We start from the raw sequence: 27,644 nt of genomic DNA, 5'->3' as shown, positions 1-27,644 counted from the left end.
CTATTGACTTCTTGCCTGACATAACAGGCTTTTCAAGCAATAGAGGTTTTCATCTGAAAAGCTCACCTTAAGACATAGTAATTTCAAGCAGCCACATTTAAGGTCTCTGTAAGGACCCTTATTCTCTTCAGAGCAGGGGTCACATTACATGCTAGGCTTTTGAAAAGCAACACCACCACTGCCAAAGTGTCTCTACCCTTAGAGACTTCTCATGTATCATGTAGCCTTTTTGCTGTCAAATTCCATTGGAGTGCAAATAGTTCAGTCCCTGCTAGGGCTGATGTCACTGAACCAAGTGCATTTAGGATGCACATCTCTATATTCACTTCATTTGGAAACAGATATGTATGTGTGTGTAAAAAAAGCATAGATCAAAGGCATTTTTCTTCCTAAATAATTTGGGTGACTCTTTGTTTTATGTGAGTGTAGTTTATAAATTAGTTGAGCTGGAGTTGCCAAACTTGGCTGTATATCTGAGCAGTCTGGATGGGAAGCCTTTGCAACTGATATTGTCCTCAAGCAGCTGATCATCAGAGCATTTCCTTCCCGTACCCAAACCAGCAAAATGACCACATCCAGCAGGCAGAGCTCTTCTATGTCTATGGTCAACAACTTGGCCAAAATATTCGATCCAAATGCTTTGCGAAACCAAGGGCCTGATAATGGAATGGAACCCCCCCAAATTCTTCATGTTGCAAGCAGTGATGTCAGCACATCTGAAAGTTTTAACATCATGGATATGAAGTTTGCTTCCCTTGAACAGAAAATAGATAAGCTGTTGACTCTGCAAGACAATGTCCTTAAGAAGCTTAACAGCGTTTCCCAAGAAATCTGTTCCATTGAAAAAGACATTGAGATTGTAAAGGCGGAAACGTCTGAACCTGGATCAAGGATGGAAAGAAACAAAAGTCTGAGAAGTAATGAAATGAAGAGGCTTTGCCTTAAAATGGAAAAATCTCTTTCTGATATAAACAGGAATGCAGAGGAGCAGGTTAAAAGACTAGATGGACTGGAACAAAGTGTTTCTGGACTACAGAAGCTTGTAGGACCTCTGACTGAGAAGGTTAAAACATTAGTAATTCATAATTTAAGTGTAAAACACCATGTTCAAAAACGTAAACTTTGCAAGGCAGGTGATTATGCAAAAGGAGTTGGACATCTTTTTAGAATGCACATTTTCTCGGAGACAACACCTGATGCCCTGCTCAAGAAGAAAAGTGAAAAGGTGAGCCTTTGTTTGTGTTTCAACTTGTCAGGAATCATTGCAAGCTATGGATATGTTCTGCTATATTCTTAGTTTTTCGTTTCATTAACATTTAAGAGAGAACAACCAATATGCTCTAAAAATGAAAAGTATTAGAACAAACTGAGCAAGTTTCAGTGGAAAAGACAGAAAATCTACTGAGTGATGAATACCTTCATTTTTTTCTGATTAATTCTTTACAGTTGTAAACATAACCAGGGGTCACTGACATGGGTGACAAAGATTGACACAGACTTCAGGAGGCTTGGGTCCTGGTCATACATTTTACTATGCTCTTCTCTGGATTTATAATTATCTGGGGAAATCAAGTTGCAGCTGTCATGTTATATGCAGTGGGGTCTAGAGCTTAGTGAAACTGGTAAAAATCCTTCTTGGGTCAGGGCATGTACGCATGTATGTCCTTTATTTCAAGGAACATCTTAAGTGTGTTGTTCTGATCTGGTATTTCTGCTGACATTGGTGGTGAGGGGTGACTTCTAAACTAGGATCTAGAGGTAGGGTTACTGTAACTGGAGCTGTGGCTTGTGTAAACTTCCTCAGGGGAAAAAATGCCTGTGTCACTGTAATGGGAGTTTCATTGTGTTCTTTACAGGTCAGATTAAAAGACCACAAAAATCTCTTGAAAGGCTCCATTGACTATAATAGCTCTTGTAAGGTAGTTTGCCTATTCTTTGTTTGGTAAAGAAGCCCAGTAGCATTAAAAAATTAAAAAATTTCTTCTGATATTTAATTAAACGTACAGTGAACCAAAAAGGTTGCCTTTCATATTGTTTTCTGCTTTGCTTAACTTTTTTTTTTTCCTCTCCAAAGAAGTCACATACAAGCTTTAGCCTTTGATTCATTTAAAGAATAATTCTTGAGTTTGTTTTTCTAAAGTTTTTGAGCAGGAAAAACCTAAGGTGAAGCTATTATTGGAAATGGCATTCCTTGAAAAAGGAAGCACCCAATGTTACTCAGATTGGTCCGGTCAGCAAACTGGGTGCTTTTCAGCTTGTTTACTCAGGCAGCCCCACTTTTCAGGTAAACAAGAAGCATTTGAGCCATCGTAGGAAACTATAAAAATAGCGGTAAGTGCTGAGTAGCAGCAGAGGGGGGCATCTTGTAAAGCTCTGTCAGCTGAACTGGCTGAACTGCCACTATGTAAGGATACAAAATGTGCAGCCTTGTTTCCAGAGCATCATTAACTGAAGGGAAAGGTTGCTGCCCTGCCAAAGGAGACCAACAACAGAAGTGGTTTTTACAGGCCCTTTTTGAACATCAGGTTGGACTGGTTTCAATAAAGGATTTTCAACAAAAGAGAAGTTTTCTTGTTTCATACCATTACTTTGATGAGAAAAGATTACTTATTTTGAGCATCTGAGTTTAGGGCTTCTTTTACTTTTCAAAACACCAATGAAAACACCTGTTGTAAAAGCCTCATCGTAATGAGACCCACAGCTCATCTCTGTAATGCTGCGATCACTGCAGTTTGTGGTAGAGCTCTACCTATCTCGGTGAAATTGCATATTCATCTAAACTATTTATCAATATAAACTGAACCAGGCCTGGGATGTTAATGAACTGGCAGATCCTGGAGGCCCAAGTAGGTGCGAGGCTTTCTGCGCTAGAAATGCAGGGTAAGAGAAAGGAGGGGACTGTGCGGCCTTTGCTGGTGAGTTTGTGGGAGCCAGTGGGTGTAGTGGAAGAGGCAGGTCAGAGAGGAGCAGAGATGCAGGTGCCCAGTGGAGAGTTCAGAGCTACAAAGGGCCTGGAAGTGGAAGGTTGGGAGCTTGAACATGATGGAAACAGAGGCAGTCTACTGACAAGGACCCAAAGAGGAGGTGGGCGAGCAGAGTCTCTGTCTTTTTCCAACAGCAGCTCCATTTGTAATCCCCTCACTGATTCATTTTTGTTTAGGCAAAAACCACTCTCAGTGATGTTGAGTGGACTTGGCAGGAGCTTGTCTAGCATGAGGGCTTAGGAAAGGCGGCACGAGCACGTCTGGAATCATGCTGGTGGTATTACTACGTTGTTAATATTTTGTTTGTTTTATGAGATAGCATACATATGTTAGCTTGTCATTACCTTCCTCTGTGTGCATTTGATTTATTGGTAAAGGACCATCATAAAATTATCAAGCTATCCAGTGAACAACAGCTGGCTTTAGTAAACACTTAGTCATCTTGGGTTTAAGTAAAAACAGACTTGAATTCAGCCCTGCATTAAGAATAATGGAACGTGGTATGATATCCTTCAGCAGAGACTGCTGAGCTTGGCTGTCAGCTTAGTAGGAGCCACTATTTACAGGCGTTCAGAGCAAACAGACTCTCCTCTGTGTGAGGGGGCAGAAACAGCATCTCTGAGCAAGTTAGTGAAGAGACTGGTCCATGAGACACTATGAAGTTGGTTGCTTGTGCCTCTGCCTGCCATGTATTCAAACTGAATTTACAAATGAGGTTTTAAACTGTTCTGACAGAAGCAAAAAGAAAAGTGATGGAATACAGAAATAGGGGATCTCACCCTTGCAGAGTTTTACACCTGAAATGTGCCACTGATACCTGGTAGCATAGCAATGAACAAACCGACCTGAGCATGCAGAAATCAGTCCTTGCTTCTGTTAACACAATCCTTATCACTATCTCTAGTCCCCACCTGACAACAATTTTGAACAATGCTGACTCTGCAGAAGTGGAGGCCACCAGGCAGTAAGACCAACACCTCTTTTATCCTAGGTGAACTCCATATGGCAACACTGAACAACGCTTCAGTCACTTCAGACATACACAGTCCTATTCTGTTTCCTTAGCACCGTGAGCAAGGTGATCCATTCCGTACAGTTAATTCGGAAGAACAGTACCTGCTTCTCTGCACTGCTGGAGGTGGTCATATGTTTTGGATGATGTGCCTATTGTCATCCACCCTGCCCCAGCTACGAGCAAATGCCACCTCTTAGTTCTAATGGCTGAGCTGTCTGACAAATACTTGGCTGTCCCCAGCCTCGTTCTGCAAAATAATCCAATCATTCTTAATTACTGGTCGGTGATGCAATAGGTGGCCATGGATACATCTGGATAAGGCAGTGGATTGTGTTTACCTACGGCTTAATCACCTGCTTTCCCATCGTTCCCTCTCTAGAGAGGTGCTGCTCTTTGCTTTATTAATTATAGGATTGTTTTTTAATTTTTCCTAACTGGCTTGTTTCACAGAACTGGATTAAGTAGAGAGCAGTGGAAAAGGCAGAACAACTGGGAGGGAAGAAGGAGAATGGGAGAGAGGTAAAGAAGGGGTGATAAGCAGCTGGGGTGTATAATCTCTTTTCTGGCTTCAGCAGCAGCTGGAACAGTTTCCAGACCACAGGCTCCACAGGGACTTTTTGTGCTCTTGCAAAATCTAGGGATCGCTCTCCTCTGAAGCAAAATTTCTGCTTTCCTGCCTTTTACTGCCATCCTGAAATACCTCTACTGCCTCGTACAGGAGGTTAGTTTATTTCTGTTTTGGGTTGGACTTATAATATTGTGTAGCCTGCAGACACTTCATGCTTTGTCAGTGCTGCCAAATGTCTCCCAGCCATTTTCCAGCGAGTGCAGCGTGACCCTATCACCACATGGCTGAGAGGAGTAGCATGTATTACTTGTCGTTTTAAGTCATTTTCTTACTACTACCACCCAGGGAAATCAACAGTTCTAGAGTAAGTGTCTTTAAAAGTCTTGAGGTTTTCCTCAAATTCACCTTTCTAAGTAGTCCGTGTTAATCCTGTTGCGAAATGACTCTGTAACTCCATTTTCAGTCCTATTTCTTCCACTTATAAAGAAAGAGGGTAAAATAATACTTCACCTATTTCCTCCAAATTAAACAATTTAGAGATTTTTTACTATTAACCTGCAAATACTCACCTGGAGAGTCAGAAAGTCCCTTTAGTTGCCATCAAAAAGTGGTATTGAACTTTCTGCAGTTGCCTGCAGGTTGCTGTAACTTCAGACTCCTGCCATTTCTACAGGCTTTGCCATAGGACTAATAACTATTAGCCGTTTGAGGCTGTTTCCCACACTAAAAACACCCAAGCAGTGGGAACTGTTTTCTGTTTGAACCCTCTGTCCCTCCCGTGCAGGTATCACACTGCAATTGCAACTCACTGGCTGCTTTAATAGGAGTCTGCAATGAAACTGCTGTTTGCCACGTGTGTTTTAAGATCCAGTCAGCCTCAGTCTATAACTGTTCTGATTCCTTCATTTTGACTACAAATACTAATGGGTCCCTTATGCATTATTTAAATTCTCTCCAGATTGGCCGTGTTCTGTGTATTTTTCATATTCCAGCCAAATAGGCAGGAATTGTTTCATTTTCTTTTTTTCATCTGTCTGCAAGAGTTTCTGCCGTCCTCCGTGGTTTTGAGGGTAGAGGCTTTCTATAGAATCTCAGCAGATGGGTTGTCCACTGCTTGGGCAATGCAGTCAGTCAGCGTCTTCAGCTGCTGTTACACTCGGTAATGCTCTTCCTTCCTTCAGGACTGATGCCTTTACCTCAATATGTTCTTGGTAGAGGTATTCCAGGTTTTGAGTGAGCTATAATATATTAGAGTTATAATTATCTCTTTGACTTTCTCTATCTCTAACACTGGTATGTTTTCTCCAGATGACCTTTTCGTCTTGTTTTGCCCCGTTCTTTCCCTTACTGACAGCCATAGGAGGTTTTTCATGCCCTTCCAACTCAGAATGCTGTTTAATTTTGCTTTCATTTAGCCTTGGAACTTGCTGTCTGCTCTACAATGTTCCCTGGGTAGGATCCTGCCCTGAGCACTGTTGTTGTGGTTTTGCTGTCTCTGCAACTTGGAGGAATGTGTGGAATCAAAGCAGGAACAGCTGATTTCCAAATACCTGCATGCCACCTCGGATGGCTTATGGGCATGACATTAACACCTGTGTGTTACAAGTGACCGTTTTAGGAAATTAGAATTTCCTTTACAAAACTAGGGAGACCTCATGATGAAGGTGAAGAGATAACTGGTAAGTGCAGGAGAGCAAGACAAAGCAGGTCATCAGACAACAGTCCTGTAAAAGCAGAAGGTTCCTCAAAGAGGTGAGACAGTGGTAGGAGGAATTTGCTCAGGCAAGAGGTCTTCACCCACTGCAGTCATCTAAAACCCACCTTTTGTCATCAGATATCCTAGCCATTTAGTCAGTTTTCAGGTGAGGACTCCTCTCAGCCCCTATCAGGAGTCAGATACATCTGCCAGTAGTAAGGGTACCATGTTTGAATGCCTCCTCTGGTAAGAGAGTGCCATTGCAACTAAATGCAGGGTCTCCACCATACTGGCTTTTCATGACAAGGGTAGCTGCTCTGGAACGCAATTAATTTGGTGCCATCTTGGCAGCACCCTGGGTTTTGTGCACATGTGCACCAGTGAGGAGGAGCAGTGATGACTGGCTGGGCAGCAGCCCCAGCAGAGCCTGGGAGGTATCCCACCACATTCCATTCGCTGGGTGCTGCCTGCATGGTGAATTGCCACAGGAGAAGGTCTGTCTATAAAGGGGCAATAAAGAGGTCCCAAGTCTTTCTCTTCCACCCAACCCCCCTTCTTGTTAAATGAAGTGCATTATTAGGAAACCTGCATTTCTGGACTCCAATTCAAAGTGAGTCATCAAAGCTGTAGGGGGTGATTTCTGAAGTTCATAACCCTTTGGAAGTCTCCCAACAGTGTGATTTCCCAAAAGCAGCTTAGGAAGGGCAGTTCAAGAAGTCTGAAGATACTTGCCATTCATATCATTGCATGCTTAGCTCAGATAAGCTAGTAAAGCTGAGGAATACTCTCTTAGCAATGAGGCTACTTAACTGATATTGTAGCAAAGAATTGCCTGAGTAGTTTGACAGATGGGTGGTTTATTCCTGCAGTTAAAAAGATCTGCCACTGATTTGGCTTTCAGGCTGGATGTTTTTTCTTCCTTTCTCACACTGTGACGATAGCGGAGCCCACTTTAAAGGATGAGCCATTTAATGGTAGTAGGGAAAATGTGGAGAATAGCACCTAGAAAATTTTGGGGTTATGGCACAGATGCATATGAGGCACACGTGCCCCTGTGAATCGCATGGGACCCTGTCGACCACCACACGTAAGAGGACATTGAGCCGTATAGAGAAGGGGTAGATGCGAGGCTTTCCAATATGTTGGTAAGACAAGCAGCCAGAGTCTCCAGTGATTGTGCTTGCCTGATGTTGCCCCTGATTTGTTCAGGTGAGAAACCCAAAAGTGATAGTAACAGGTTGATTTGATTTCCCAGATGCAGTGAAAGGATGTGTGTCAAAGCCAGGTAATGCTGAATGCTCTGGTCTTAGGAGGTGGATTGGTAGCCTCAGACTTGCTGGTCATTATTACAGGCCTCTGTGTATTCCAGAGACATTAAAATTATACCAATGAATTGGAGTTAAAAAATCTACCTCCAAAGCTCTTCTTAGGCCTGATGCTGACTCTGTTAAAGTGACTAGAAATCAAGGCAAAAGTAAAGATGTTTAAAAGCAACCTGTTACTGGTAGTGCAATATGCTGTGTCTTCACTGTAGCAGATGGCACGCTCAAGGCCATGGGCTCCGTCAGGAGCCTGGTTGCATGAAAGCCTTTTCTACTCATCAGTGTAAGATTCCCTGTTTTGAGAAGAATGGCCTGGCAGGAGGAAACATCCATTTGAAACAGGACAGCCACTGCTTCTCCAGTGCAGCGGGTGGGAAGTTAGCAAACTGAAGTGGGGAATGAACAAGGCTTTGGCTTCACTGATCTTCAGCTTCTCACCTAGGATGGTGTTATTCCAAGGGTTTTTTCAGTATTTAGTATGTGTCTTCATGCAGAGATTGTTACCTCATTACCAATGTATTTTCAAGGCAGCAGGTGACATGGAAATCCTCTTGTATTTCCTATTGGGGGAATCACGATTGTCATGGCTCAGAGGTTATTTTTGTGTGTGATTAAAAGACACTTGTGACTTGAGTTTGGTTTATACAGAAGAATAATTTCTTTATCTAGTTCAAGGAGCTCTATAAAGATCACAGTAGAGTAAAAATCTTTGCCTGAAGGTGCCAGCAGTTTCTGTAGTGTAGCAAAAAATAATGACTCGGAAGCAGATGTACCGCCTGCCAGTAAAAGCAGGATTCCCATGTGTACGTTTTGTATCATTTATAAGTTTGTATCAGAAATACACTCACTGAATATTTTACATTGCTGGGGGAAAAAAAGGATGTGTATTGAAGAGGAACACAAAAGGGAAGGAGGGGATGGATTCCAGCTTTGGGGGATAGCACAGGAGGCATCACCACGCATGCTGTTGCCCCAAGGTCTCTGTCATATGTGTGCACTCTCCTGTGTACTGATGTGGAGATACTGGGACCATCCACAGTACCGTGCTCAGGTGGCAAAGCCCATGGCTGATTTCTGGCTCTTAGTGAAGTGAATTCATCGCAAAGCTCAAGTAACTTAATCATGTTGATAAATGATGGTGATCAGGTCTTACACAAAACCACGATATCTTGACATAATAAAGCTCTGCAAAGTACCTTAAGAACATGAGAAAGAGACACCAAGTAAGAAATGTGGTTTAGGCAGATGCAAAATTTTGTGTCTCAGCATCGGCTGATTGAAGTTGAGAATCATGTCTTGACATCACATGAAATGTGATGGGGTGATAAAGGACCTCTACCTAAAAGATTGGGGCTGCTTTGTGAGGCCATTTGTTACAAAAATTTTTGCAGTAGGGAAAAAAAAAAATCAAAGACCTTTATGAGGTGAATAAAAAAAATTTGAAAGTTAGCTAGGAAAACATTCCAAGGGTAAGACTGCTACAGTATAAAGAAGGAATTTAACTAAGTGCAGCTCATTAAAAAGGAGTCAGATGTCTATAAAAAACATTAATTTCTTGCTGCATTTGAAATTTCTGTTACAATATATTTATATATATAATTGCTTATTGCTTAATTTCTGCAGATTTCTAAAGTCAATTTAAATAATTTCTGAAAGTGTTTTTTTTCCATTGGTCTATACTAAAGTTTCAGCCTCTGGAGTGTCTCACATTATTCTGTTATCATCATGTGTGCTTTTATTCTGTCCATATTACTTAGGGTCTAGCAATACTCTGTATGAAAGGATATGTTTAAGTCTGGAAAATGTATTTTTGAAGACACAATACCAACTTGTGTAGATACAGACACCTTTTTGCTTTGGTGTATTTTGTAGGGTTGCAATGCAATCTTTCATATTTAACCTTTTGTGGAATTAAAATGAAAACTTCATTGAAAGTTTTTGATTTGTATGAATAGGGAAAATGTGTGCGGTGCTATTAAACCCATTGTGCATATTCAAGTCATTAAAGAAAGGGGAAAAAATAAGGTGGAGGCATAATTTCCACTAAGAAATATTGATTCCTATAATTTTAGAAATTACAGACTGGAAAAAGTCACTTGTCATCAAAGTTCAGGAAGAATAATGCATAAATAAATAAAGTCCCATTAGGGATTAAGTTAAAAAGACCCTTGAGGAAGCACTACTAACAGACTGAAGAAAGAGGAGTGTTATGGATAGTAGTCAGATGGGATGGATGTCATTAACAAACCACCACATCTTTTGGATGAGATTTTCAGAAGAGTGCGATGGCCTTGGGTGCTCAGGACCTGTGGGCTCTCAGCGTGGCTGGCCCAGCTGCCTGGGGTCGGACATCACAGGGGCGCATTCCCTTGACAAACTACAAGGAGGTCTTTGTACTTCCCGTGGCTGGGCTGGCAGGGATGTGTTGACTCCTGTCAGCTCCAGAGAACCTGGCACAACCCCACCCTTTACAGGGAAGAAATAATGAGCAAAAGTTCATGGTTTTATTGCCAGGTCGAGATTTGACAAGCTGAAGTTACATGTTGCTGTGAATAGCAGAACATGGAAAAAACTGGGATGCTCATATATAGACTACTCTACTCATGTGTCTACAAATAGTCCAATATCTAGTCCTTATATTTGTATTTCTTATTCTAGTGCACTATTGACCCTATATTTATTGCAAATAGCTACATTTATTGATTCTGAAGGATACCAGTAAATTTTTCATTTATATTCTTTTTCTTTTTCTCATTTAAATTAGTATGAGCTCCTCATCTGCTGTTAAAATGTAAGAGATCAGAAATGATGCTTGAATAAACACTGTAGTAATTTATGTAACGCCCTGGCAGTTTCAGGTATTCGACATCGTCCAGTGTTCCTTCCACTGGACGGATTTTCAAAAGCTGGCTTCTGTATTTCACACCTGCAAACTACAGCAATATTTAGTAGGAAGCGCTGTGTGCCTGCAATTAATTCTGAATGCAGAAGTGAAATCTGGCCCCATGCATCAAAGAGTTGGGAGGCCGTTTCTCTGGTTATTTGTGCAGCTGACTGTATTTGATCGTAGCTGATGTCCTCAGTGGTACGGTGAAGTTGACATACTTACAGGAATCTGAGTGCATTACTAATTGCGGTCACATTGCAGAATGAATAAGTGTGAGGCTTTTCCCTACTTCTTTTAGTGCTTTTCACCATTAAAAAAACAGAATGAGCATTGCTTGATTCCCTGTGATCCATCTGGAATCATTACATTTATATTCAAGTTCCATGGGAACAAGGCTCCAATTTATATTTCAAGGGTAATTACCTAGTTGTATCTAGGCCTTTTTCATTTTGCGGCTTGCAACTCCCTGGGACCAACTGCATCCGAAATAGTTGTCAGTCTCAGTTCTTATGCTCATATTACAGTTTCTTTGTCCCTTACAGATCAAGATTTTCTGAACAAGTCCTGCTGAAATCCTCTCATGCAGTTTCATCCAGTTTTTCTCAACTGTTTTTCCTTCTCACAGAGTTTCCTTTCCCTTGAACTGTGTTTGTAGCAGATACACGTTGCTTTAATTTCATGCCTATTTTCTATATAGCCCGATGAAATTAAAACAACAAAAAAAAGCATCAAAAATGCAGAGGGCTTACCAGAACAAATGTTTAGTAATAGGACTGATTCATGCCCAGTGTACAATATGAATAAGCCGTGGGACTGCTTGCATGATTAAGACACTTAATTTTAAGTGCCTGGCCCTGTATATTTTGTTGAAATATGTATTACACTGCTTCAGCTGGTAGCTCAAAGACGAAAAGTAGTCTCTCTGGCAAATATTTGGAGGTACCTGTGTTTTTCACACCCTATGTGTCTATTACTATTAATGATAGTGCCATTTTCATAGTACTGTGAGGAACAAGCCAAGTGGAAAAGGAGCACTGAGCAACAGCAGACACCATGGTTTACTGTGTCACCATCCTACTACAAGTCTAGGAGTGGCCAATAAAAAAACACACTGAGCAAATGTCGTAGGAATATGAGTAAATAGCCATAAAGATAACTAATAGCAGAGTTTTTATGAGGAGCTGGCCTGGTATAAAGCACCTCTAGATGTCACTGTAACATTGTAAAATGTAGATAAGAGAAAGCTACAAAGCTGACATTATGGTCTATACGCTCCAATTCCTGGTAACTGTTTTGGTCAGCCTGTAATAAATTATTTGATCATTAAAAATGCTGTTACCAGATGTTGATTAACAGCAAAAAACTTTTTGAAATCTGTCAGTAAGACTGTTACTGAACATTTTACTAGAATATTAAATATTCCTAGCTTTGGTTAAACTAACCTAGTTCTTAACAGCAAAAGCTATTGCAGGACAACAGCTCATTTCTGGACATTTTTTCTTTTAGTCCCTGCGGCTCAACCCTGATCTTTTCTGGGCTGTGTTTATGCCAACACTGATGTTGATTACAACTGAGATCGTTTCTCTTGCTTTACACAGGTACCAATCTGATCAGCTTGGTAGTGATTAAAATAAGGACCATCATTTATAGGAAAAGCGTGAGTTAGAACACAGAGTAATTGGATTTGACCAAAAAAAATCAGGCTGCAATTTCATGAGGGACAATACAACATGAACACTGTATACACTAATACATCAATTGCCTTCTCCACAGGTCATCAAAGAAAAGTCACATTTGAATGAGACAGGAACAAAAGAGAAGAAGCCACCAGATTCAACAGGTTAGAATTTTTTTTTTCTCATCAGTTTCTACTTCCTAAGGGTACAACTGCACAGAAATAGCCATTACTCTCCTGAGCAGCTCCAGTGAAGTTGGTTGGATTACATGTGTGCTCATCAGCCTGAGTGAGAATTATCCAAGCAACATCAACCTACTTTTCACATGCCTGTGCGCATGATGGCAAACTGCTCAAAAAAGTGCTTTGCATGAGGAGTTTATTAACCTCGACTTGGCTGACGATAAATTTGAGTGAGAAAAACATTTTCCAGTGCTGTGTCTGAAAGAAAGAGTTTGTGACCCATGTTATCCCTGTTTTAAAGTAGTCTGCTCTTGCCTAGGAGACATTTACACTGACCTTGAAAGTGGGAGAGGAAAGCAAGTGCCTAGTTCAAAATGCAACAGAAGTTATGCTAACTGCGCAACCCTACTTTAATATTGTTACTGACTATCAGAGAATTACTGACAGATTCCTTGGTAATCTGTTTACTTACAGAGGGGGCCATCCAGAAGAGCCAGTCCTGCTCTCAGGAAGAAGTTGATAAGCTCAACAAGGAAAATGCCGAGAGGGAAAGTTCTGTTCTGCTTCAAGTGGATCTTCCCAAATTTCATACTGAAAGGCCAGAGGAGAAAGGAGAAAGTTTGCCTTTCAAAAGCTGTTACAAATATAGGAGAAGCTCTGTTCAGAAATCCTTCACTAAAGAAAAGCAGCAAGAAGATGCTGTTAATGATGCTTGTCAAAGGATAACTAGGCAAGAGATAGAGAGTGAGTCCCCAGGAGATGGGGAGAGGAAGGAGGAACATTACATGTCTGGAGGTGAAAGACAAGAGGAGAAGAATGAAGGGGAGGGAAATGCTGATAAGAGTGAAAAAGAAGTTGAGGAACCACCAGCTCCTTCCCAAAATGAAGATGAGGCAGGACAAAGCCATGATCAAGAGGCACCAGAGGGAAGGTAAGGTCTGAAGCTCAGGCTGCACATTCTTAAGAGACCCATGATTTAGATAAATGTGTAGTTCAAGTTTCAAGTCAAAGTGGCTAGTTAATATAATTGTTGGTGAAAATCCAGCCCAATAGAAAAGTGTAAAATGAGTTTATGTCTCTGATCTGAGCTCTAAGCTGAAATTATACCCTTAAAAAAGACGGGCAAACAATCTACCATACACAGTACTAGCAGTGCGCTTTGGTTGTTTGCTTCGGAAATAGGTTAGGAGCATGGGAATTACGTTAGGCTATTCTTCATCTTTGAGGAGAATTCTCCCATTGTAATGTTTATATACTGCAGCATCATATAACCTATGAGCAAAGTAAGGTTAGATTAGGCCATGTACCAATTGGGAATTAAGTTACTGCAAAATGTGGTAACTTAAGCGATAACACAAAACTGTGAAACTTTGCCCAGGCAATTAAACTGATGAATTTGTTTAGTGTAATTCTTTCTCTGCTGCATTGATATATAGCCCTTCAGGGGTAAACCAGTTTAAGCTCTGTATGAACAGAGTGAAATCCCAATGCTCTCCCATTGCTTTAAAGGTGAGATTGACAGCCAAATGTTAAATTTAGAAGAACTCAGGTGAGGATTTCAGTGATGGGGAAACATTTTGCTGTCATGAATTAACTTAAGTGTCATTTTTATTTCTTAAAGTGAATATTAAAACAGTTTCTTTTACTTCATGAAGCAAAATAACCTAATGTTATTTGAACGCAATATATGTGTAGACATTTTTCACCTATGTTTCTAAATTTGCTCTGCTTTAAGTGTACCCTACTCTAATGCCATGTTTTGTCCTTGCAGGTGTAAAGGCTGCGAAAAAGGTACAGGAAATTATCATTCAGTCACTGAGCAGACCTGCCAGTTTGAGCATAGTGGTAGCAGTAAGCATCAAGTGAATGATGAAGGCCTAATCAAAGATGACAACAAAAAGAGCAGGATAGATGCAGAAAGTGCTGATGACACATGTAAAACTAAAAGAAGCTCTTACAGAAAGTATTCCTAAAGGCAAAGCACTTGATTCCACTGATATTACAGTGACGATCAGAGGCAGACATCCGTAGGAAAGAAGGATTTCATGATTGTACTTAGTAGGGGGAAAAGGTGTGCATGGTAGTTCTGATGGGAAGCAGTTGTTCATGGGCCACATCCTAAGCTGATGGGAAACAACACAGTTCTGTTTGCTTCCATCTCAGAGGCTTCTATTCTGGCAGAAATTAGTCACAACTAATTTGCTTCTGCCACAACTACTCCACTAATACTATCCTCTTTCCCTCCTGTTTTAACAACAGAACTAAAACTCCTAAGTATAGAGTGGTGGGAGAAATTCTATCATGTGTGGCAAAAACTGTGGAAGTGCTGAGAACGTATGTTAACACAGAATCTGCAATGCTCTGGATGTAGCCTGCAAAACCAGCTTGCTCATATTTGTACCATTGCAATCTGAACTGAGAACAACTGCAGTCCATAAAATAAAGAAATACAGATTTTTGTGTGGAAGCCTGACTGATGATGTTGAACAGTCAGATACATGGTGCTGGGGCGCTGAACTCTGAAGCAGTGCTTACTGGGGTGAAGCAGAGATTTCTAATATTAGACCTCCAGCTTGAGAATTTCAGTGTCTATCTCTGTATATGAAATAATGGCACATGAGAGGATGGCCTGAAGGATTTGAAGATATATTTGTATGCCTGTGAATGCATAGGACTCACAATGAATTTCTTTGCTTTGGGAATGGGGGGAGAGTGGGAAAGGGAAACATTTATTAAATGTTTGTGTTAGGCTCTTGTAGCAGGAAACAGGAGATAGTGTACTAAAACTTTAAACTCCATAACCTGTCCTGAGCTCTGGTAGATTGTTAGGGATGATATTAAGGTTAGAGTGTCTCTCTTGGAGCATCTTGGTCTGTAATGGGAGGTCATTCTTGAATAGGGAGAAATCCTTTTTGGTGTGCAGGAAAAGAAGAACAGAGGGCCTGTCACTGGGAAAATCCTGAAGGCTAAAACTTAGGCATAGTTTTAAAGAGGCACTCTGGCCTTTTTAAAAGAACACTTCCTTGCCCAAAGTTTGGTAACATTTGGGAGCTGAGCTTTCTCCTGTCACTTACATGCTGGGGCCCTTGGAGTTTGTGTTAGACTCAAATTCTGCCTTTAAGGTAGAGGATTTCTTGGCATTTTGTGGGTCTCAGTAACATGTAAAGGCCCATACTTAAGGACGTGCAATTCAAACTCTGCAGAATCCCAAGTAGGTGGCAAACTTCCAGAAGCTCCAGCTTTTCACAATTCCTTGACCATGAACTAACTTCCTGACCATGTAAGTTATTAACACTGTCAAAAAAAATATCTAGGTACACAGCTGGTGTCCTGGAAAAATGGACATTCACTGTGAATAAGGACAATCTACTGCTACATTAATGACCAAAGTGTTCCTGCCAGCTACATGCTGTCATGGTTGGGTTTTTTTGTTTGTGTTTTTAATAATTTTCACTGGAGTAATGAATGGGTTTAAAATTGCTCAACACACAAAAGGGAGCCGGCATTCCAAACCAGAAAGCTCATGTTGAAATGCTGAGGCTCTAGCCCTCCCAACCAGTTGAAGAAGTATTTGTCACCTTGGTCAGCCAAAGGTCACTCTCGGGAGTATCAATCAAATGGAAAACAACATGGGTATGAAATTGAAGTCGCAACACCCTGCAAAAAATCCAAAGAGAAATTAGGCATGCAGGGCTGGTCTCCAGCAGGGATTTTAAGATCAGGACAGCAGAATGCTCCAGCATGTGGATGTCCAGACAATAATGCCAGAGACCTGCATTTGTGCCAAAACTCCAGAGCTGCTGAGGTGTGATGTTGGAAACCCATCCCTTCTCTGTGCCCTTCTTTACCTTTTATCTGCCATCTTTTTTTAAGGACAGCAATTCTTCAGAGCAGCATGTGACAGTTACCATGTGTCCTACCACACCGGGTCCTGAGCCATACTGGAAATCCCAGGTGCTGCCTGCCAGGGTGAAATTCCCTCATGTACACAAGCTCTAAATGTGATCTTTAAAAGGGATGACCACACTGTGGAGAATGACAAGTTGTGTCAATCAGTAAGAGAAAGGGATTCTTCACTATGAACAGCAAAATCTGGGAAATAGCCTCTTTTAGCTGGGCCTAGAGGAGAGCTCAGTCTTTCTTCCTACCCCACTGGAGAGTTACAGTACATACTTACCTATTAACAGTCCCTGAGGAAAAAAAAAAGAAAAAAATAAAGAAGAAAAAAAAAGAGAGAAAAAGCTGAATTCCTTCCAAAAAAATTGCTGAGGCCCTTTGTGGGCATGAGGCTACATTGGTTTAGTCTAGTGGTCTTCACTTTGCCTCTTGCTACTGTTGTGCAGAAGATGCTAACTTAATAACGGAGTCCTTGTCTTAGTAGTGTAGCTCCTCGACAACACCCTGTTTTCTGAGCCAGAGCTCCTGGAATAAAACCCTTCTTAAATAACAGAGAAAGACCTATCTATAAAACTTAGAGTAGGTGTATTCAGTTCTTAAATGAGCTTACATGGGGAAAAGAGGGACTAAAATACGAGATAGACAAGCACTGCATGTGACCACTCATATGCTATCTGTCTGTTTTGTCTTTTGTAGATGATAGTCCTACTCCACCAGCACCATTTGATCACCGGATTGTCTCAGCCAAAAGGGTGGGGATCAGCAGTTATTACAATGTCAGCGAGAATGAAATCCTGGGAGGGTAAGTCAGGTGAACCCAATCAACATGGAAAGCAAGGCACAAATTTACAGCCAAGCACCCCGGGAGGTGAATGGAAGCAACATACCTCACTAGAGCCGAAGTCATGAAAGTCTAAGCTCTAACAGTCCTTTAGAGAGGGATGAAAACAGGAGGCTGATTTTACTGTGTGAGTGAATTTTGGCTTAAGGTTTGGCACCAGCAGACTTGGCTTGTATTTGGTGGTGTTCTAGGTCAGCCAGCTGCCCTCAGGCTTTATGATGGGGCTCCTAGGATGCTGTAATAGTTTACCTCACATTGCAGCCAGCAGGACATAGACTTATGTTGTAGCCTTCTTTCAGTGTGTCCCATCCCTGAAAACACATGCATGTTTTCAGATAGACCAGCAGGCTAATCTGACAAGCCATGTAGTTCTTCATCTCTCATGCTGACATTGTTTAGGAGAGAGTGATATTGTCATTTTTGATGGCAGTATGGTCTTGGGTAAGGCTTTGTTTCATCATGAAATCACAAGCTTCCCTTGGAGGAGAATGGTGGAGAGGGGCAGACTGTGCACATGAGTTATTATCCTTACAGTATGTTGACTTCCCCGGGATTAGTCGTTGCATGTTATGAGGTGAGTATAGTGAATCATACAAGTGGGATAATATCAGCTAGAACAGTGTGGGATTTTGGTGTGCCTAAATGAGTAGTAGCAAGTCTAATCTACACAACAAAATAGTAGCAATAGGACAATTGAAATGGAACCCAGTAGGAAGAGGTTAATTTCTGTTGTTTATAACCTAGTTTACATTCAGGGCCAACACCAGTACCAGTGGATGATTTTTTTTTTTCTCCTTTTTTTTCCCTAGAGGGCGATTTGGTCAAGTGCACAAATGTGAAGAGAAAGCAACAGGTCTCAAGCTAGCCGCCAAAATTATAAAAGCGAAAGGTCCTAAACAGAAGGTTGGTAGAATGTGATATTAGTCTTCTGTTCCCCAATGGATCTCACAGTGTTCTTCAGCTACACAACAGACCATGGCCAAGTGGCTTACAAGCCATCACACTCATAGGACCTGCTGGATTACCATTGGCTCTAGTTCTATTTCCCTTCTCCTCCAGAACTTCTAGTAACTCATCAAAGTCTTCTTTTGGGGTGTTCTCTTTTTTTTTTTTTTTAATCTTAGTTTTTCCACCTTTCTTTTTAGCTCTTAGTGTTTCTTTGGCTTTTCTTTTTTACTTTCTGCTGTTACTTCTGTTAGTGTTTTCTTTAATGGTAAAAACATTTGTCAGGCCTGTGACATAGTGTATTCCCTCCCAAGCACACTGTAGCCTTTGCTGCAATGACTTGGTGTCACTGTGAGGGGTGCTGATAACAGACAAGATCTGGGCTTCTGACATCAACACAAATACAGACGAGAACAATTAGTGTGGCATGTTTTGCAAACTTCACGGCCATCTGGGGCTTGCTTTCACAGGAAAGACATGCATAGCATCCTTTGTGTGACAGTGGTGTCATTAATGGCATTCAAGGGTGGGATTTGTCTCAGCTAACTGGGGTTGCTAAGGTATAGCTGTGGCCAAACTGATCACCAAGAATCCCCTTATAGTCAATGGAGAAAGATCAGCACCACCAGAGAAAGATTCAGCCCATCCTAAACTGCATGTCTGAAATAGTTGGGCTGAATGGAGGTACCAGTCTCTCTCCCTTGACTGCAAAGGGAGGTTTTGATGACTGTCCTGGACTTTTCTTATACAGCATGATTTTGTATACCTACAGCTGGTTGAACCAAGTCCTATTCTGCTTCTCTCTTTTCTTTACATCCCTGTGAACCCACCATTTGTCCATGTGGGCTCTCCCCTTCCTTTTCCCCCCAAATAGCTTATTACTGAAGCAGTCCCCCACTCAAGCTTGGAGTTCAGTCTAGTAGCTCCTATAGTCTTGCCATCTACCACTGCAGGAGCAATCATAGGAAAACCCTGTGTTTGGTTGCCATGAGTGAAAACATGAAGATAATGTAGATGTCTGGTTCAAACTATGTCCTGTTTCACGTAGCTTTCTTAGAGAAAAGGCTTCTGTAACAATACTCATGACTCTACAGGATGAAGTAAAGAATGAAATCAATGTCATGAACCAGCTGAATCACGTGAACCTCATCCAGCTATACGATGCCTTTGAATCAAAAAATGACATTGTACTAGTCATGGAATAGTAAGTGTGTTCTTTTCTTTCCCTTTCTCTTTACCACTTTTGCTAGAATTGTCCATTTCCTTCTTACTTTCTTCTGAAATTAGAAATAGAGCTTCTTACAGGTGGAAAGAATATATGAAAGATGTTCTCAGGAACAAAAAAAAATGGAATTTAAGAGAAAAGTTTTCCCATGCAGCCATTTATGCAATTTTTCTAGTGATGTGCCACACTCCTGGTGCTGTAAAGCCACTGCTCCATTTGAAGATAGAGCTGTGTTATGTATCTTCTCTTTAATTTCAAATGTGTCCGCTAAGAAACAGACCTCTCAGAATATGTCCAGTTCTGTGAGGCAAACAAGAAGACATCTTACAACTGAAGAGGAGCCAGCTGTAGCTGTTGTGCCTAATCCTTATATTGGGTGCCTGAATGGATAAACCCATTTTTTATGCTGGGTTATTGGGGTAATTAGGCACAAAATAGCTGCCTTAAAGTCCAGTTAAGCAGATGTTGTCTTAAGGAAGCCAAAAAGGGTGTAACTAAAACATTGAAAAGCATGGCAGAACATTCAAAGTTACATGAGTTTGGCTATTCTGGACATTCTTAGTTAGTCCTCTGAATTTGGTCTACATGATTAGCATATCACAAAAGGTAAATGTCTGTGTAGCTATGAATGGGTAAGCTGGAGGCATTCTGGAAAGTGACAAGAAATTAAGAAGTCATTTTTGTTGACTTCATATAGTTTTAAATTGAAATTTTGGATCATGTCCCTCTTAAACTCTGATGGAGGGGACTGCAGTTTAAATGCAGTTTCTCCAGCATGTTGTCTTGGTTTTCCATGTGACTTCATTAATTTCACTAGTACAAAATGATGACCCAAGACAGCATAAGGTTCAAATTTCAGGACTTTCGTACTTATCAATGGATAAGAGACTGGATTCTCAGACCTAGAAGAAGTTCAGGCCAGTATGTATCAGAACCCAGTTCTTGGAAAGTTCAGATCAGAGTACAAGCTCATATTGTAGATCCACCTTACTGAACTTGACTGTGAATGATTAAAATAGTCAATAGCATAAATTCTGTATTACTCTAACTGCATGGGATTAGATTTGGATTTGGTCATCACTTAGTTGTCTTTCTCTCATCAGTGTGGAAGGAGGAGAGTTATTTGACCGAATTATTGATGAAAACTGCAATTTGACAGAGATGGATACCATCTTGTTCATAAAACAGATCTGCGAGGGAATTCAGTACATGCACCAAATGTACATTCTTCATTTGGATCTCAAGGTAGAGAATTGAGATGTATGTTTTGTGCAATGACAGCTGTGGAAATTCTTATTCTTAATGGTAGGCCACACAGCTTAGCAGATTCCCATGGCAGAAACAACAAAGGGCCTTATTCTGCTTTCCTTAGACCAATGTGTATTTACTTTAACCGCATTGAGATCAGTTAAATTACTACAGGACTAAGTAAATTAGATGAGAATTGTGGTCATATATCATCAAGCCTCATGGTGCTTGAATTTTCCACAGACTGATTTTACAGAAAGCCAGCAGCTGACTACAAATATCTTGCTATTTTCAATTTTGATATTTGGATCTCAAGATACTGTGCAAATATTATTTAATTCAACTGCACAAGTTCTCTATTTTACACATCAGCCATGGCGTAGCAATTATCCCTATTTTTTACCATGCAGAAACCAAGGCATGAGTGAGTGGAACTAAATTCAGGGGTCATTCAGGATCAGTGAAAACCCTTCACATCTTTCTGAGGACTACACTACACTGTTGTGGTCATAAAAAGGCATCAATAGATAGCCAGCTTAAGGGAAAATACATTAAAATGTACTTACTAAAATGAAAGAAATGAAAATAGTGGGTCCCTGATGTAACAAATACAGTACATCTATGTTGGCTTAGGCAATAGCCGCTAGTGCAGCTGGAAGCCCAGGGAAGGGTGGCAGATTCTCTGCCACGTACTTGCTTAGACAAAAAGTCTCCTCACTTCTTTTTAAAAACAAATCCACCGATTGCACATTCTTTCTTTAGTTGACTTCTAATGGTTAACTGTCACCCCTTAGAAAACATTTGTTGTAAAGATACATTTCATTAGACTGTACATTTGAGCTGGCTCTTTCTCCCTTAACCCAAGTTTTTATCAAATAATAGACTTGTTTCTTACCTCTGTTTAGTGCAGGAATAAAACGGGATGATGTCTTTAGTTTTATGACTGGCTATAAAGCTTCCTAGTGATCCCTGAGCTTTGCAACAAAGCAAAAAGAAACAGTGCAGAAGACGGTTTTCTCTTTGGTGAGATTTTTATTACGGCTGCTGTTTTTGGCTTGTAATAACTGAGTTAATATAGTACATCTTTAATGTTGGTAGCATATATATTATTGCAGTGGTTAAGCAAATGAGCAGATGCTTGTTGGGACCTGCTTCAGTTGCTAATCAATGACCAGACTCACTTTTCTCTTTCTTTATAAACATCCAGTTACCTAGAAACCTGTCAAGCACAAGTTTGCATGGTTCTCTGGGACACATTAATTATGTTCTTGGAGATGACACAGTTTTAATATGAGGTCACACTGCTGACAAAAAGATGCACATACAGTCCAAGAAATTCTTCCCAGAGACCTCTTTTCATGTGCTTGCCAGCTATGGCTTCTCCCTTCTGTTTTGCTTGTTCATAGATTGCTGTCAGTAACAAATGACTTTGGGGAAGAAAGCTTGAAATTGAAAAAAAATCAATCTGACCATAATCATCCAGGACCTCAGAAACTGTGGACATATGGTGTTTAAAAGTCCTATGGTGTTTAAAAATCCTACATGTAAAATGAATTAGTAATGTTGACAAAGGTTAACTAATGTTTTAAGTGTTGAGGGCTGTTTTGTTTCAAAGAGGACTCAATGAGCAACAAGACGGAGTAGCTATAAAACTGCTGGCAGTGACTATGAGACTGTATTTTAGGTATTTACATTTCAAAGACAATTGGCCAAATTCTGTTCTCAGTCCCTTCTGTATGAATTTGGAGTAATTCTAGGAAGTTAATGGATTCCTGCCAGGGAAATGAAGAACAGCATTTGGCCCTGTGAAAATCCAGAGGGATTTAACCTGTGAATCCTACCTTTTGCTAAAATCTCTGAGAAAAGCATAAAGTTGATATGACTAGCTTAATATATCAGTGTTCAATCAGACAGTTACTGCCAGAACATTCGTGAACTGAGAAACTTAAAGCTGTAAGATAAACTTCAAAGCCCAACAAATTCGTTGTGGTTTTTTTTTTTTTTTTTAAATCAGTGTCAGCTTATTAAGGTCTGTAAAATCATGGTGCCAGCATCCTGAAACCCTCTTTGGAAGTCTACACTCTCTGTCCCTCTCCCCCTAATGAGTTCTTTATCTGAACTGCTGCCTTATGTCAAATTGAAAAGCCAAGGAGAAAAAGCAGTTGCAAGGCACAGAACACACGACCGTAACTGCTGTGTGATAGCGGGGGAGGGTACCCATGCAGAAAAATCTGAACAAGGAGGGAAGCAAAAGGTGCTTATGAGATGTTTGCTGTGTTTTTAGTGTTTTTCTCCCTACAGTTTGCTAAAAGCCCAGTTTTTCATACTTGTTTCTCATTAAAGTGTTTTTTGGTTTCTTTTGGCAGCCTGAGAATATCCTGTGTGTGAACCGAGCAGCATATCAAATAAAAATTATTGATTTTGGATTGGCAAGAAGGTACATGCATGTGTTCTTGCTAATCATAAATGAATTAGGAAACGATGAAAAAAAGTATTACATATTTGATGACATATTTAATACATAATGGTCTCCTACTGTTCTTAGGACAAATTTAATGTGTCTCTTTTAACCAGGGATATCTTTTAAGACGGAAAGTTTGGAGCTGAGTAAAAAAGATTTCTTCTGAAGCCCTTTTTCAAGTAGAAGCTTAAAAGAGGGCTGATTCTGATTAAGCATGCACATAAGTATCTGGGAACAGCTAAAATGGACAAAACCAGTGGTACATCTTGTCTGGTCTTTTGTCTCTGGAGATTCTTCAAGAGAGAGTGTAAGAGACCATCAAGGACTGTTACAATATATCCCATGCTATATGACTTTCTAGTTTAATTAGGTACAATAACCTCAGTGAAGGATTTACTGGTTAAAAATTCCGTGCCTATGATATAGAGAAGTCCCAAAAGGATGATAACAGCTGCTCTGAGGAGTCCTTGAGATCTGAATTTATTCCTTTGTAAAGCAGTTGAGTTTTGCCCGAAAGCATGATAAAGCTTGCAAACATTTTTCATTCTATATATGGGTATATTTATTTTTACTTTGTACCTCTGTCTGTCCTTGTTTTCCTACTGAATTTCCTATATGCTTCTGAAATCCCTCTAAGTGCTAGGCAACTTATGATGCAACTTTAATTAGAGCTATAATTGATGTCCTTTGTTAATGTTTCCATTTCCTAGATATAAACCCAGGGAAAAACTTCGAGTTAACTTTGGGACTCCAGAATTTCTTGCTCCTGAAGTTGTGAATTATGAGTTTGTCTCATTTCCTACAGACATGTGGAGTGTAGGAGTCATCGCTTATATGCTGTAAGTACGATTCAGTATCTGCTTCGTAAGCTGTTTCTAGGTTGAACTGTGTCAGTCATCCAAATTTGTTGTTACGCTGGAAGATTGACAAAATCTGTACCCAAAATAGAAAATGTAGGCTTCTTTCCAAATTCTGTATTCAGTAATCTCTCCTCTTTTCTAATCACCATGAACTTTTCTTCTTTGTTTCATTGCACATCTCTCATCAGTGTTTGAGCGTCACACTTGCAGAATAATGTAGACGACTTGATGAGTTCCCTGTAGGTATGTGCAAGAGTGGTCAGAAATATGAAAATGTGACTTACCATGAAAGACAGTAATGCTTGGTTTGTTTAGAGAAGAAGGGTGATTATGTAAACATGTAAATAGAGGAGAGAATGGGAATGGTTTGGAGACTTTCTTAGACAATAACTTGTGCAATAGGCCAGTAGTGACAGAACAATCATAGTTGGCACATTGGAGATCATGTACAGGAAGTGGAAATGTCAGGAGGATTGAACACATTTCTTTTTACTTTAGCCTCAGTGGATTGTCCCCTTTTTTGGGTGATGATGACAATGAGACCCTCAACAATATCCTGTCCTGTAGCTGGGATTTTGAAGATGAGGAATTTCGAGATGTTTCTGATCAAGGCAAAGATTTCATCTCAAAGCTTCTCATCAAGGAAAAATGGTATATAATCCATGTATCTTTAAAATGTGTGTTCCATGCCACCATGTCACAGTTGTGTCAGTTGTGCTGCTCCATTGCAGAACTATCATGATTTATCTAAGTTTCTTATGTCCACACAGAATATTATAATGCCACTTCATTGATGTTGTTCATTGTGTCCATAAAATGCTCTGAAGTTACCTGAATGCATTTTTGCTGTGAAGCAAAACTTACTTCAAGGATTAGCTGCCATCTGGCATAGAGTCCTGAAATGACAGCATTGCATGATGGCAGAACACATGACCTGTAGAACATAATTGTTGAATTGTAAGATTCTGGGAAATACACTTAATGGCATTCTGGTTTTCCTTTAGCTGGAGAATAAGTGCAACTGCTGCCTTAAAACACCCATGGTTATCAGACCACAAGCTCCACTGCAGACTCCAGGTCCCTAAATTTAAATATTCTTGTGCATTGTAGATCTGCTGTCGCCTTCTTGTGTTGCCACATCACTATTTGCTTTGACATTTTTCTCAACTGTTTTTGAGTCTTCCTTGCTACTGCATTTCATGCCACTGTGAGCCACGTCTGTCCCCTTGCTTTTTTTTAGCTGTTATAATTTGCATGCTCACACTTGCTCATCGGTTCTTGCGCATCTGGGAAGAAATATAAGATCATGCAATTGCTGTGTGTTGCTGAGTGGATCCATTTCTTAGCAAAATGAGACTATTTACAAAATGAACAGTGATTTACCATATGAAAAGAGTTTTCCAGCTGGGGATGATTCTGCTTCCTGCTTTGAAAACCCTTTCAGGCTCTCCTGAAGTCCCTCATGAGTGCTGTTAGATTTCATCCTACCTCTTCCCAAGGACACCTTTCCCAACAGAGCTTGGAACCTCACCCAGCGCGTATCTTTGTACTTAAGCACCTTCTTGCCCTTCAAGGGTAGCCAGCATTGTGGCCAACACAAAAGGAGCAGTTTGTTCACACGAACAATTCAGTTGGGCTGAGCTGGAGGATCAACAAGATTTTAAATCTGATTATTCCTCAGTTAAGTAGTCAGTGAGTTTGGGAGATTCACACTGTTGATGAGCATGCTGTTGGCTTATTCTAAGTCAGTCCACTCTGTGGTTCATGAAGGGATAATTTTAAGCAGGTTTCAGAATTTTTACAGCATTTGAAGTGCAATATTCACTTCCTCCTTTGCAGGCAAAACACATCTGGGTTAAATAAAATGGCTGCTGTATTGCCTAGGATGTATATGTCAAGGTGCCTTTTGAAATACATCCATCGTTAAGAATTAAGGGACCATATTATTAATTAAGAAAATAATCTTATTAAAATAAGAGCAAAGATTATGGTGATAATAAAGCAATAGTAGCTCTGCTGATGAGGTGGTGTGGGTTTTGCGCAGGATGGACTGAGTAGTGTCCTGACAGCTTTGTCCTTGCAAGATATTCCTGTTATACAGACTAAGGATAACAAGAAGTAGTATAAAATGGGAAATAATAACAATTAAATAAATTATTACAATTTTCATTGAAATGTAGTTTTCATTATAATCTCCCAGAACAGCAATGCCTATGAGATAATGAGAAGATTTATAAGTGTGCATACACAGTAAAAATAAAGAGAGTTTGTCATGGTTAAGTATCTCTTCAGAGGGTTTCATAGGATGGAATTTGACCCCTTTAGTTGGGCTCCAGTGACACTGATTCCTGCAACTTGGGGAACAGACTGTCTTTTCCAAATGCTGCAAGAACACAGGCTGCTTACCTGCTGTGCTGCTTCCTACACCAATTTTCTTCTGGGGAAACCCTGCCCTCATAGAAACCTTACAACTCATGTCATCCTTTGTAGCTCCTCTCCCAGTATTTTTTGTTCATACTTCTTGTGCCTTGCAAAATAGCTTCACTAAACATGCTGATGTTGCAGTGCTCTGCCATTACCTTAACTAGAGGTAAGATGTGATTGATCTTCAATTAATGCTCCAATAATGGTATCTTTCTTTCTTTTTTTTTGTTTTTCTTTTCCCCTAGAAGAAGACTAAAGCTGACTGTGTGTCCCAAGCACCCCCGGCTCAATAACTTCTGAAAGAGCTGCCAAACAGAAGGTTTGTTTCAGGTCCCAAGTGTTTCTTCAGACGTAAATACTGTAGCCCCTGCAGAAGGGATCAGTGGGCGGCCAAAAACCTTGCATAGTCCAAAGTGCACGGACCAAACTGTATTCCCCACCACCATCCCTGCTGTTGTCTGGAAAGCATTCAAAATGTAAACTGGCCCTATCACTTATACCAAGTCACAGCAATGTGCAAAAAAAATCATATATATGAAGCCATATGTGCTGCAAACCCTGGCCATTTTAGAGGGAATGGTTATGCTCCCACTGGCTCTCATGGGACAGAATTTCACCCAATAATTTTTCAGTGTTGAAAGCTTTCAGGTTTTCATGCTGTGGTTGGGAGTATGGTTTAAAAAGGGTAGAAATATGAAAAGTAATTACTTTTTAGCAGAGGCACGGGCCAGACCCTCAGGGCAGTTCCACTAACTGTAGCGAAATGAAAGCAAGGTGTCCCCTAAAAGAGGTTGTTGCTCCACACTTTTGAGGACCCAGTTCTGACAGGGCACTTTTCTGCCCTTTGAGCCTGTAGCAACCCAAACAATTTTGACAGAGCATCTCTCTCTGTCCTTTTTTTCTGGCTCCCTGTCTTTGCCCTTTCATTAACAAACACTTCATTAGTGGTTCTCAGGCTGGCTGGGTTGCCTTCCCTGGGGATGAGGGAAACTCAAGTCTGCTCTCATGTTCTGTCTCTTGTCTTTGACCAAAGCATACTCACTCAGCCTCTTTGAAATCAGGCTACCTCAGGCGGTACACTATCTCCATAAACCAGTACACCAGTTCCCACAGCCACTTTTACCAATTACCACAGAAGTTGGCGCCTCTGTTGAAGGATCATGGGAACCACTCAAAGGTTCTGGGGGCTTCTCTGGGTGAAACTCAGTGGAGGGTCAAGATGTGAATGAGGCTGAGAACACACACACTGTAAAACCACTTCCTTTTAGTTGTGCGTCATGAGTAACAACCAAGATGCCAACATAAAAGTAGTCCACTTTTCACTGCAAGCAAGTTTTTAATGCTGCCATAATCTATCATCTGCTTGGTAGGGCAAGTGATGTACTGGGTTTTCTTTGCAACAGGTTTTGTCCA

General features: G+C 40.6%; 1 protein-coding gene across 1 annotated transcript; it reads left to right on the top strand.

Moving 5' to 3' along the window:
• Nucleotides 1–565: 565 nt before the first annotated feature.
• Nucleotides 566–26,524, top strand: MYLK4 (myosin light chain kinase family, member 4). The gene is made up of 13 exons (XM_010573315.1): nucleotides 566–1,225; nucleotides 12,246–12,312; nucleotides 12,805–13,261; nucleotides 14,102–14,121; nucleotides 16,924–17,029; nucleotides 17,878–17,971; nucleotides 19,108–19,217; nucleotides 20,342–20,483; nucleotides 22,853–22,923; nucleotides 23,658–23,786; nucleotides 24,306–24,458; nucleotides 24,812–24,884; nucleotides 26,477–26,524. The coding sequence occupies exons 1-13, from the start codon at nucleotides 566–568 to the stop codon at nucleotides 26,522–26,524; spliced, it is 2,130 nt and encodes a 709-aa protein (XP_010571617.1).
• Nucleotides 26,525–27,644: the final 1,120 nt, after the last annotated feature.

The sequence above is a fragment of the Haliaeetus leucocephalus genome, unplaced genomic scaffold (assembly GCF_000737465.1).
Source record: "Haliaeetus leucocephalus isolate CR32 unplaced genomic scaffold, Haliaeetus_leucocephalus-4.0 Scaffold373, whole genome shotgun sequence".
In the NCBI taxonomy this organism is placed as follows: domain Eukaryota; kingdom Metazoa; phylum Chordata; class Aves; order Accipitriformes; family Accipitridae; genus Haliaeetus; species Haliaeetus leucocephalus.
This window is presented reverse-complemented; position numbering and strand designations above follow the sequence as displayed.